Source organism: Delphinus delphis, chromosome 10, assembly GCF_949987515.2.
Source record: "Delphinus delphis chromosome 10, mDelDel1.2, whole genome shotgun sequence".
NCBI lineage: Eukaryota > Metazoa > Chordata > Mammalia > Artiodactyla > Delphinidae > Delphinus > Delphinus delphis.
Window position 1 is genome coordinate 92,380,210 of NC_082692.2, and position 12,425 is coordinate 92,392,634.

Sequence of the window (12,425 nt, forward strand, 5' to 3'; positions counted from 1 at the left end):
AAGCGAGCAGCAATAAAACCAGCGCTGAAAGACTTTGGCGAAAGCCCTTTGTTTTGTAGGGGCTGGAGGTGATGTGGCTATGCCAAGAAAGAGCAGGAAAAGCTGATGGATTTCCATTGGCTACGTTTTTCAGCAGAAGAATGACTTTCCAAGCGTACGGTGCTTTCAGGCCAAGTAGCAAAACTTGGGGTTCCATAGGTGTCGTGCAGTCATCTATTCTTCACTTGGCGGTGCTTGGGTGGTTTGGGTCTTACTTGGGGAGACCATTCTGTAGGAGTTGGTGTTGGCATGTTCAGGTAAACGCATGTCACAGTGTGTCCCTTGTCTGCATTCATTTGGACTTGCTGGTTGATAGACTGATCTTCAACTGATCATAAGCCCATAAGCCCTCAATACGAGTAGCTTATGAGAGTAGAAAAGAGAGCAGATCAGAAGGTAGAATAACAGCACACAGGAATGTTTCCTGTGTCTTGCCTCCAGTGTGCTAAGTCCGTTATTTCCTTTCTTTGTGTTTAATCCTCAACACAACTTTATGAGGTAAACCCTGAGGATCCCCATTCTGCAGATCAGTAGTTTGAGGCCCAGAAAGAGTAAGTGACTTGGTCAAGGTTCCGAACTTCCCATCACAGTTACAATAAAAGCCATGCATTTTACCCTTGTGAAGTCCCACTGGCACAGGCTTCTCTTTTCTCTGACCTTGCCCAGTACTTTCCTCCTTTCCCCATGAATTCTCCCGACTTTGCACTGGTTTTCTGTTTCTGGAACGTGCCAAGCCCTTTTCTGCTGTAGGGCCTTTGTACTGGCTGTTTGCTCTGCCTAAAATGCCCTTCCGCCTGATTTCTTTTGCATGACTGCCTCTGTCTTGACTTTCAGGTCTTATTTACATGTCTCAACTTGTTCCCTGACCAGCCATAACTGATGTGATTGGGTGACAGTTTTAATTCTCGGCATAGTACTTATCATTGTCTGACTTGATTGTTTTATCTTTTTTGTTTGTTTACTGTCTTCACTAGAATATGTGTATCATGAGAGCAGGGACCAGGACTGTCTTATTTGACCTACATCCTCAGCGCCTGGAGTAGGGGTAATATATAGTAGGTACTCAATGTGTCAAATAAAAAGGATTTAAGTTTCGAATCAAGGGGTCCTCTCTAAAGCCCTGGCTATTAAGTTGTATGGTTTGCATTTTAATCCTATTCTATTCAGTTTTTTATGTTTATATGATATGAGTCCTAAGTACACGACCAGCCAGTGCCAGAGCAAATCTTAAAGAAAATTTGTAGCAGCAGTTTTTTCAAACTGTTGGGCCTCAAGAGCTCTTTACATGCTTAAAAATTACTGAGGACCTCAAAGAACTTCTGTTGACATGAGTTATACCAATCTGTATTTATAATATTCAGAATGAACCCTGAGAAAATTAACACAGAAAATATAAGAAATAGACCTATTGCATATTAACACAGTAACCTATATTTTTAATAGACAATAACTGTGTTTTCCAAAACAAAAAAAATTCAGTGAGAAGAGTGGCATTGTTTTACATTTTTGAAAATTGCTTTGAGATCTGGCTTAATAGAAGATAACTGGACTCACATACCTGCCTCTGCCTTGAGCCTCTTGTGACATCACATGTCTTGCAGCCTCTGGAAAATTCCACTGTACATGTATGACAGACTGAGTGAAAAGGCAAATGACACCTTGGTGTTCTTATGAAAATAGTTTTGACTTTGAAGATTCTCCAAAAGGGTCTTGGGAGCTCTCAGGGGTCCCAGGGGTACCATTAAGAGCCACTGGCTTATAGGATAGGTAGGTAATTTGGAAGCTTGCATGGTGGCATGGAACGTTTGGGAGAGGAAAGCTTTCTGTTCGGAAATATATGCATGTTAATGCGTTTAAGCTGTTCTTGGAGAACAAAATTGCTTCCCAGCTAAAGCTCCTCCTGCATTGCAAAGGAACACTGAGAACTTGGAAGCCAATGGTACTTGTGTTCATCTTTTTCAGATGAGCAGGATTACACCAACCAGTCCAGAAGTTCTGCAGTGGGAGGGGTCAGTAAAAAATGGTAAAGCGCAGGTTCCTCTCCTCTCCATGTCTGAAAACAGTCACTTCAAATGCAACTTCCTTAATGGCTGTTACTCTACAACCCCTTACATTGGTGGTTCTTGTAGCTGTTGGCCTCGGATGAAGTTGTGTCCTGTGATAGAAATAAGATTGTCTCGAAGCATTATTTTCCTCGGGTTCTGTCACAACTAGTGTTAAAAGCATCAACGTGGAAGCTATTAGAAGTAGATGAGGGAAATTCCTGGCAATCCACTGCAGGGGGCATGGGTTCGATCCCTGGTTGGGGAACTAAGATCCCACATGCCTCGTGGCATGGCCAAAAAGAAAAGTAGATGAGGTATTCCATGTTAGTCAGTTTAAGTGTTTCAGTAGGGTAAATGAGTGCAAATCCAGGTCTCTGGGGAGTATTTTGCATGTGTCTTGGGTGATGTATACAATTGTCAACATTAAAGTAAGTGGGCGGGAAAACACATGGGGCAGTTGGTCATCAGGAAGTGGGTGATGCACCAGGGGCAGACATGACGGGGGTCTTCAGTGCCTGACACCAGGGCTTGGAAGGGCCGAATTTAAGAGGGCAGTGTTAGTGGGTTTCTTTTTGTCCCCTGATTACTGAAGGTCAGACTGTTCAGCCCTAAGGGCCAGGTGGCTTCATCTTAATGAAATACAAGAGGCTTGCTTCTACATGTTAATAAAAATGTGTGAGTCTGTGGTTTTGGGGTCTATTCACTGCCATAAAGTAATGATTCTGATTTCTTCCCTTGTTCGTCCACCCTTGAGGATTAAGTGATACCTTAGTTAACTTCTTGGTTAATGAAAGTGTTCTAACTTGGTCTCATTTCAGGAGTTGCTAACTTTTAAATTCTGAATTGTGTGTAGGCGAAAGTTGAGGTTTTTTTTTTAGAAAAACGAATATAATGCAATTAGTTAAGTATGTGCAGGAAAAATAGATGGGAAAAATGACAATCAGTGAGGTTCTGCCACAAAGCTTTTAGCAAAAAAAAAAAAAAAAAAAATTGGATTTCTTTCCTGTCTTGAGCTGTTTAAAATGAAATGAACATACTTCTTTTTCGATGAGGCTGTGCTTTAGCCTGTCTTCACACCCAAGTGGAAGAGGTTCTAAATATTGAATTATCATTCCTTTGAAGAGGTTTCCACCCTCCACCCCCGCCTTCCAGCAGGGGCCTGGTTTGATGTTAGAAGAAGGGAAAGTGGAGATGAAGTCTGGCTGTCTTGGGTATTTTGAATCTGGGGGCTGAGAACAGTACCTTGGATGACTTGTCCTACTGTCGGCCACTTAACGGGCCTGCAGAGGACTGAAACATTTCTGGGACCTTTGTTTATTTGAGTGTGTTTCCAGCAGTGCTGACAAAGTAAGAAGGATCTATCCAATAGAAGAATCACAAGTTATGGACAGAAGTGAGTGAAGACTTTGAAGGAAGAAAAGGGAACGTCTTCATTTCAGTCTCACTTGAAAATAAAAAAGTGAGCCCTTAGTAAGGGCCAGGTACTGGGCTGAGCACTTGGTGTGGATTATCTGGTTCTCCTCTCATGATGACCCTGCGAGATAGGAAGGGTGTTCACCGCACCTTTTTTTTTTTTTTTTTTTTTTTTTTTTTAAGTCAAGTGCGTTTTTATTTTTTTTATTTTTTTTAATTAACATCTTTATTGGGGTATAATTACTTTACAATGGTGTGTTAGTTTCTGCTTTATAACAAAGTGAATCAGTTATACATATACATATGTTCCCATATCTCTTCCCTCTTGCGTCTCCCTCCCTCCCACCCTCCCTATCCCACCCCTCCAGGCTGTCACAGAGCACCGAGCCAATATCCCCGTGCCATGCGGCTGCTTCCCTCTAGCTATCTACCTTACTATGTTTGTTAGTGTGTATATGTCCATGACTCTCTCTCGCCCCGTCACAGCTCACCCTTCCCCCTCCCCATAACCTCAAGTCCGTTCTCACCGCACCTTTTTTTTTTTTCTTCTGCGATACGTGGGCCTCTCACTGCTGTGGCCACTCCCGTTGCGGAGCACAGGCTCCGGACGCGCAGGCTCAGCGGCCATGGCTCACGGGCCCAGCCGCTCCGCGGCATGTGGGATCTTCCCGGACCGGGGCACGAACCCGTGTCCCCTGCATCGGCAGGCGGACTCTCAACCACTGCGCCACCAGGGAAGCCCCCACCCCACCTTATTTTATATGCACGAGGGAGTTGAAATTCAGAAGTTATGTAAATTGCTTAAGAACACACAGCAGGGCTTCCGTGGTGGCGCAGTGGTTGAGAATCTGCCTGCTAATGCAGGGGACACGGTTTCGAGCCCTGGTCTGGGAGGATCCCACATGCCGCGGAGCAACTAGGCCTGTGAGCCACAACTACTGAGCCTGCGCATCTGGAGCCTGTGCTCTGCAACAAGAGAGGCCGCGATAGTGAGAGGCCCGCACACCACGATGAAGAGTGGCACCCGCTTGCCACAACTAGAGAAAGCCCTCGCACAGAAACGAAGACCCAACACAGCCAAAAATAAATAAATAAATTAATAAACTCCTACCCCCAACATCTTCTTAAAAAAAAACAAAAACCAAAAACCACACAGCAGCTAACTGATGATACTGGGATTTGAATCCAGGTGTTCTGAGTCAATGTTTCTAGCCTTTCTGGACATATTAAGGGATGGTCAATGGGAGAGGGGTACTTCTTTTCAGGGATGGAAGTTAGATATTTTGTTTCTGGCTCTCCAGATTTCTTATAGAAATCTGTTGAAAAGGGCCAGCAGGCCTGTATTCTCCATTCTTGATCCAACAGTATGAACTTGGCTTTAATTAGTTTTAGGAAAACAGTCCCCTAAAAACCAGTGTAATTTCTTTTAGGCAGCAGACAATTTGATACTGTAGTACGTTGAACCCAAGTTCGACTGCTTGCTGTGTCCCAGGCACTGTACTAGGGACTGGGAGGCAGTGGGGAAGAATAATTTTGCTGTTCTTACTCTCATGGACTCACAGTCTAATGGTGAAGACAGGTAAACAAGCAACCAAGTGACAGGTGATTTTAGGACAGTGGTAGTGGGCCCAGATGGGGTAATTGGGGTGCTATATAGAGAAGCGTATTGCCAACATATAACCCAGATTTGGGGAGTCCGAGAGGGCCTCCCAGAGGCAGTGACATCAAACTGGGACTGTAAAGGTGACTGGGAGTTAGCCACAGGGGGTGGTGGGGAGGCGAGGGGAGGAGTGTCAGGCAGCAGGAACGGCATATGCCAAGGCCTGGGGAACAGGGAGGCATACAGCATGTTGGGGAATCTGGAAGAGTTCATCATGGCTGGAGTGTAAAAGCAGTGTGGAGAGCACAGAGAGACGAGGAAGGAGAGGTAGACAGGGACCAGATTATGGAGAGCCCTGAAGAGATCTGGGAAGGTTTTAAGTAGAGGAATGACATGGTCTGGTTTATGCTTCTAGAAGGTCATACTGGCTGTGCGTGTAGAATAGATGCAGGGAGAAAGACAGATTCAGAGAGATGAATAGGAAGGGTTTATGGAGCCCACTTGAGAAATGGTAATGGCTGCAATTGGGTGGGGGAAGAGGAGTTCAAAAGAATTGGGGGAGTCAAGAAATATATTAGAGCTTAAACTCTGTGAGATTTGATGCCCATTAAACTTCTTCATTCATATATTTGACATACTTACTAAGCACCTACCATGTGGTAGGCACTGGTGATGGGAATGCAGTGGGTATGCAAAACAGATCCCAGACAGATCTGGGATTTAAGTAGGGCAAGGGATGAGATAAGGATGAGTGTGTTCTAGGCCCAAGGGAACAGCATGGGCAAAGGCCCTGTGACAGGGAAAAGGAGAGAGGGGAGACAGGAGATGTCACCAAACTCTGTGGAGGTAGATGATGTGAGTATGGAGGAGGAGAAGAGGGTTGGGCAGACAGGTGAGTTTTTTTGGTACATTGAGATGCTGTGGGCATTTAGGAGCTGAATCCCAGTAGCTCTTGGTCATGAGACAGATTTGGGAATCCTCATCCTGGAGAAACCACTGGAGCCAGCAGAGTGGACAAGATGACCAGGCACGTATAGAAAAGGCAAAGAGCAGCACAGATTCTGTGACCATGGATTTGGAAGGCCACCACCTCTGGTTTCTCTTCTCCAAGGAGATCTCTGAATTGGTGCATTTTTTTTTTCAGGCCTTACAGTGTTCTTTATATTTGTGGAAAGCTTGGTATGTCTGCTTTTCTGTGAACTCACATTGATTTTTTTAATTGAAGTATGATTCACATACAAAAAATGATAACCCTTTAAAAGCATACAATTCAGTAGGACTTCCCTGGCAGTCCAGTGGCTAAGACTCCGTGCTTCCACTGCAGGGGGCACGGGTTTGATCCCCGGTCTGGGAACTAAGATCCCACATGCCATGTGGCACGGCCAAGGGAAAAAAAAAGTATACAATTCAGTGCTTTTGAGTATTGAATTGGCGCATTTTTATTCCCACCCTGCTTACCAATAGAATCCGACATCCCTTTTCTTTATAGTTTGCTCAGGGAACAGTTTCAGAGGACAGTGAATTGAAGCTGGGCCAGCGGGTGATGTGAGGCTCAGCAAAGCCACCACGGCTCCATCTGCCTGAGGATGTCACAGAGGCAGTAGTAATCCACCTTTCTCCACCGTGGTCAAGCCTCCCTGGGGGGATCCTGTTTTAGAAGGTGCATCAGCTGGTTAGAGCAGTGGTAGGAGGCGGAGGTGGTCTAGAGATGGCTTCTGTAGATTGCATGATTTACTTCCTGCCGAGTACTTTGGTGGGTGCTTTATAAACACAATCGTATTGAGCCCCTGACCACCTGCTGAAGGAGGTACTCTTACTATCCCCCTTTTATAGATGGGAAAAGCGAGGCTTGGGGAAGTTATGGATCTGGCCTGAAGCCGTGCAGTGATGAGCTGGCAGAGCTGGGGTTGGAACCCTGGCTCTTGAGGCCAGGTGCTGTCAGGAACAGGGGAGGATGCTGATGCTTTGCAATCAGAAGCCATGTCTTAAGGAGAAATCAGATAGGGAGCATTCACATATTCAGAGGTCTTTGAGCATCAGAAGACAGATCAATAGCAAAAATTCTGGGAGACGTTTGTCCTTGTGTCGGGGGGGACAAGGGCAGGAGTGTCTTCTGACTAGGCTGTTTGAACCTAGGGTAGACCTCATTGCCAGGTGTTCAAGCAGAAGCGCAGACTATACCTAGGCGAGATGGGGGGTGGGGTGGGACGGGGGGAGTTCTATTATTGGGCAAGAAATGGAATTACAGGCTTTGCAGGGTTGCTTCCGCCATTTATTCTATGATTCTGTGTATTTGGAAAGGCCAGAATGTTCTGTGGTTGGGAGTTGAGTATAATTCTGCATTGTTCAGCTTTTTCTCAAGGGGTGAATTAGGAAGGATAATTATCTTCCCTAAAGTGAAATGTATCATCATGGGTCATACAGGAGTTCATTTGTTGATACCCAGCTGACTTTTTATGCAGGGGATCCTTTCCTTTGCTGAGTTTAAATTTTTAAAAAATTTATTAATTTTCCAGTTTTATTGAGATACTTGACATATAATATTGTATAAGTTTAAGGTGTACAACATAATGATATATGTATATTTTGTGAAATGATTACCACAATAAGTTTAGTTAATATCTGTCTCCATACATAGTTAAAACATTTTTTCCTTGTGATAAGAACTTTTAAGATCTACTCTCTTAGCAACTTTCAAATATACAATACACTATTGTTAACTGTAGTTGTCATGTTGTACATTATATGCCCAGAACTTACATAATGAACAGAGAAAGTTTAATATAAAGAATTCTTTTTATTTATTTATTTTTTTGCGGTATGCGGGCCTCTCACTGTTGTGGCCTCTCCCATTGTGGAGCGCAGGCTCAGGGGCCATGGCTCACGGGCCCAGCCGCTCCGCGGCATGTGGGATCCTCCTGGACCGGGTCACGAACCCATGTCCCCTGCATCGGCAGGCGGACTCTCAACCACTGCGCCACCAGGGAAGCCCCTTTTTATTTTTTAAATTGAGGTATAGTAAATTTATAATATTATATAAGTTTCATTTATACAATATAGTGATTCATAATTTTGAAGCCCAAGAATCATCCAGAATTCCACCTCACCTCATTAAAAAAATAATGAGAAATAGCTAGCATTGAGCAGTGAAAGTCCGCCAGCCCCTGTACTGGGCACTTTGCATGTACCATTTCATCTATTCCTCAACTCCTTGAAGTATATATTATCCCCATTTTACAGATGGGGAAAGGAAAGCAGAGAGGTTTAAGTGCCCTGGATGACAGTGGTGGACTAAAAATAATAGTTAGTAGGCCAAGAGACAGTTGGAGCTCTGGAGCTGACCCCCTGGGCTTGTTTTCATAGATGTCTGGTGACCAATTCAGAGTTTGTTAGCAAAGAGCCCTAGGTGTCCATATAGTGTTTGATGTACCAGGGTCATGCAGCTGAACTGCAGGTTGGCCCTGGCTCTGTTTTTCCCTTAGGTGATCCCCAGCCACTGTGTGAGTGACACAGGAGCCCTGGGTACAGCTGTGAAGAGTTTGCAGGCACAAGTGGTCCAGGATCAGATAAAGAGGCAGGCTCTCCCACCCTGCTTCTAAACAACAGGAAGTCTTCCATAAGATTGCTCCCAGGCCATGGCACCGGCTGACTTTCCACCTCCTCCCCTCCAGGCCCCAGAGGCCTGTTCTGTTGACTATCGTGGCCTTTGTTTTTACTTCCAGGACATCAGTGATGATTGCACCAGAACCTCTCCTCCCCTCCCCCCTCCTCCCCCTCCTCTGCCTCCTCCCCTCCTCCTCCCTCTTCTCCCCTCCTCCCCTCCTCCCCTCCCCCTCCCCCTCCCTTCCCCCCTCCCCTCCCCTCCTCCCTCCCCTCCTCCCCCTCCCCTCCCCTTCCTCCCTGCCCCCTCCCCAACTCCTCCCCATCCTCCCCTCCTCCTCCCCCTCCTCCTCCTCCTCCTCCCTTTCCTCCCCCTCCCTCGCCCTTCTCCTCTCCCTCCACTTGACTAATGGTAGGTGACGGGAAACCTCCAAAGATTTCCAGCCAGACCAGGGAGGCTCTGCCTGGTCCTTTGTGACGGTACTTATTGTTTGAGACTCTGGGGAAGAATCTGTCCCTGCCCTCGCCTCCCCCCCGCCCCCGGCCTTTTTTAAATTGGGACCCCTGGCAGATTGCTCAGTAGAGGATCATTAACTGTGTGGATGTATTGGCCTGCGTTTTCTGGGGGAAATGTAAAGTATGCCTAAAGTTTATTAGTTCAACTATCTACTTAATAAGCATGTTGATGAGGAAGAAGATACTTAAATTTTTTCCCTATCAAAATATTATGTGGCGATGGTAGAAAAATTAGGAAATACCAAAGTAGAAAAATGAGCAAATAGAATTGTGCACATAAAAGAAAATCAGTTCTCCATAGTCTTGTCACCCAAAGAATAAGAATGGTTAACATTTTAATCCATGTTCCAGGTATCACCATTGAACAGTTCTGTTTACCAGTCATGTAGACCAGGATTATAACCTGGGCCTTCCTGCTTGTTAATTATGTGTGGCTTGGCCATCTTAACCTCTTTGTAGCTCAGTTTCCCAACAGCAAAATGGGAATAATGGTAGCGCCTGCCTCATGCTGTGGTCCTGAGGATTTGAGAACATTTGTAAAGCTCTCAGTACAATGGTGGGCATGATAATGCTTGCCAAATGCTAGCCATTATTATTGGAAACGGTCGTAATGCAGAACCTTGCTGCACGAGTGTGGTCCAGACATCTACTGCAATTATCAACTGCAGGCAACGTTGAGTATGTCATGCTTTGTCATTCCAGAACACTGAATTTTGTCCACTTCTTCCCATTAAGGGCCTGAAACTTTTAGTAAGGTGACCAGGTGGTGCTGAAAGTTCAGTGAATAACAGTCATACTCCTATTTCCTGGCCTGGTCTCCACTGGGGCCAAATACTCATTCAAAGGCCAAGCCCGAAAGGCGAGTCAGTCACAGCAGACAAGGCCCCTTGCCCTCTTGCCTGAGCACGTACCTGCTCTCCTGCGTTCAGCAACTTCCCAGTGTCCTTCTGGGAGGTCGAAGTGTGCAGACACAAATTTGGTCTGACTCAAAATTCAAACAGAACTTGTTTCCCAGTAATCAGTTGCAGAAGTACACTGACTTCCTGACCCTTTATGATGAAACTTTTATATATAAGCACATAAGGGAAATATTAATGCCCCTTAGTGGTTTTCATTTGTGCAGCTTTGGGGGATGTTGTTTAAAACATTGGTTTGCCTTTAGGTATAAAATATCCAGTTAGGAAGAAATGACAGGATGATAGCCTCGATTCTGGAGAGGGGGACTTGGCAATCTGTCCCTCTTGCATGTTGTCTGTCTTTCCCCAAGGTCCAGAGATGCTGGCTCTTCTGTTTGAGAGTTTGTGTTCTCAGCTGCTGTCTCTCTTTATACATAAGTTCAAGGCAGTGCTCTTTATCTCTCTTGTAACATCTTGGTTGTTGGGGGGATACATGAGTTTTTCCTTGCTGTTTCTCAGAAGCAGTGAACTGAGGTTCTTTAATGGTTTGTTTTCTTACCTGCCGCTCCTGCTAAGGTAGGAGAAATGCTTCCTGAGGTTTCCTGCTCATCATTGCTGCATACTAATTCTGAAAAGAAAACTTGGCACCCAGAAAGCAATTTCGGGAGAGTATGCTTTTCCACGCCCTTACAACTCTTGTGGCTTTGCGGGAGGAATGCTTTCTGGCAAGGAATCTTGAGTAAAGAGATGGGCAAAGATGTTTAAGGGGGTCTGGGTTTGGAGGAGAGGTCTGGGGAAGACCTAGGTGACCCTGAACGTTTACACACCAGGTGCCTGAGGAAATGATGGGGAGGTACTGCGGTCCACACCAGCACACACTCTTCCCACAAAACTGAGATTGTTTCTTTTTTTTTTTTTTTTTTGTGGTACACGGCCCTCTCACTGTTGTGGCCTCTCCCGTTGTGGAGCACAGGCTCCGGACGTGCAGGCTCAGTGGCCATGGCTCACGGGCCCAGCCGCTCTGCGGCATGTGGGATCCTCCCGGAGCGGGGCACGAACCTGTGTCCCTTGCATCGGCAGGCGGGCTCTCAGCCACTGTGCCACTAGGAAGCCCCTGAGATTGTTTCTTACATGTCAATTTAGTTTTTTACATTGGCTCCCACTCCTCAATATTTCTGGCTCTGATGAAAGCTGTTTCTATGAGTCATGTCAATATTTTCTTTGATATTTGTGTGTGTGTGTGTGTGTGTCTACTAGGCTGTGTAGAGATTTCCTGAATTTAAGAGCATTTTCTAGGACTGCCCCTTAACTAGCTGTGTGCGTTCCTGACCAAGGTTCTTAAGCGACCTCAACCTTACTCTTCTTAATTGCATTGGGAAGGGTTTGGACCAGGTGCTAAGATTCTTTCTCCCTCTGCAAGTGTTTCTTGGTGAAGTATGAGAAGGAAGGACCCTGGAATAGCATTTGGGTGAAGTGTGTAGGTTGTTGAATTCTTAAAAGGCTGCCAGAGCTTTGTGGTATTTATTACTAGGTTTCCTCTTATTAATTTCATTTTGTTGCTTTGGCACCTCAGCCCAGGCACTACTGGACCCAAGTTTTATACCAGGTGTTTCCTTCTGACTGAACATTCCCTGAGGCAGATTGAATATGTTAATGTTTCATAAGTCAGACTTTCCAGCTCCTCAGCACTGCAGCGTTCTTGGCTGACTTCCTGCTCTCTTAATATTCACTATTTATTATCGAGGGTCTTCAACTTGGAGAATTGGATCCAGGCATGGTTTTGTTAGAAACAAGCATTACTGTGGTTGGAATATCCTGAAATTAAAGAATATGTGGGAAAAATGTGGTTGCAGATGTCCTGCTTGGCTCAGTGAATTGCCTGCCTGTCACACTCCCATTTAAATTTGACTTTTAAGTAGGCCGCTTTGGAAAATTGAGCGAAGCCAATTTTCAGTGACTTCCCCACCCCCCCACCCCCGAGCATTTCTTTCCTTCTAATAATGTTGCATATTTTACTTTGTCTAGGATTCTCAAGAAAGCCATGTCTGACAAGATGTCTAGTTTCCTTCACATCGGAGACATCTGTTCTCTGTACGCTGAGGGATCGACCAACGGATTTATTAGCACCTTGGGGTAAGAGCGCTTGGTTTCTTGTGTGGCAGGATTGGTTTAAGACATCATAACATCAGCTTAAAAACTGATTTTTCTAGGACAAGAATGTTTCCATTTTACTGGCTTTTCCAGCAGTGGTTGGAATCATGAATATCAAATCTCACGTTAACCAAGTATAACATCTTACACAAAAGTACTGTTTTC

The 12,425-nt window shown here is 45.3% G+C and overlaps 1 protein-coding gene across 1 annotated transcript in view; it reads left to right on the plus strand.

Moving 5' to 3' along the window:
- The window catches only part of ITPR1 (inositol 1,4,5-trisphosphate receptor type 1), a 321,074-nt gene that overhangs the window by 13,098 nt on the left and 295,551 nt on the right, over positions 1-12,425 (plus strand). Inside the window, exon 3 of the mRNA XM_060022942.1 lies at positions 12,135-12,242. Coding sequence (XP_059878925.1) covers positions 12,151-12,242 — 92 coding nt within the window. The 5' untranslated portion in view covers positions 12,135-12,150. The remainder of the gene's footprint in view (positions 1-12,134; positions 12,243-12,425) is intronic.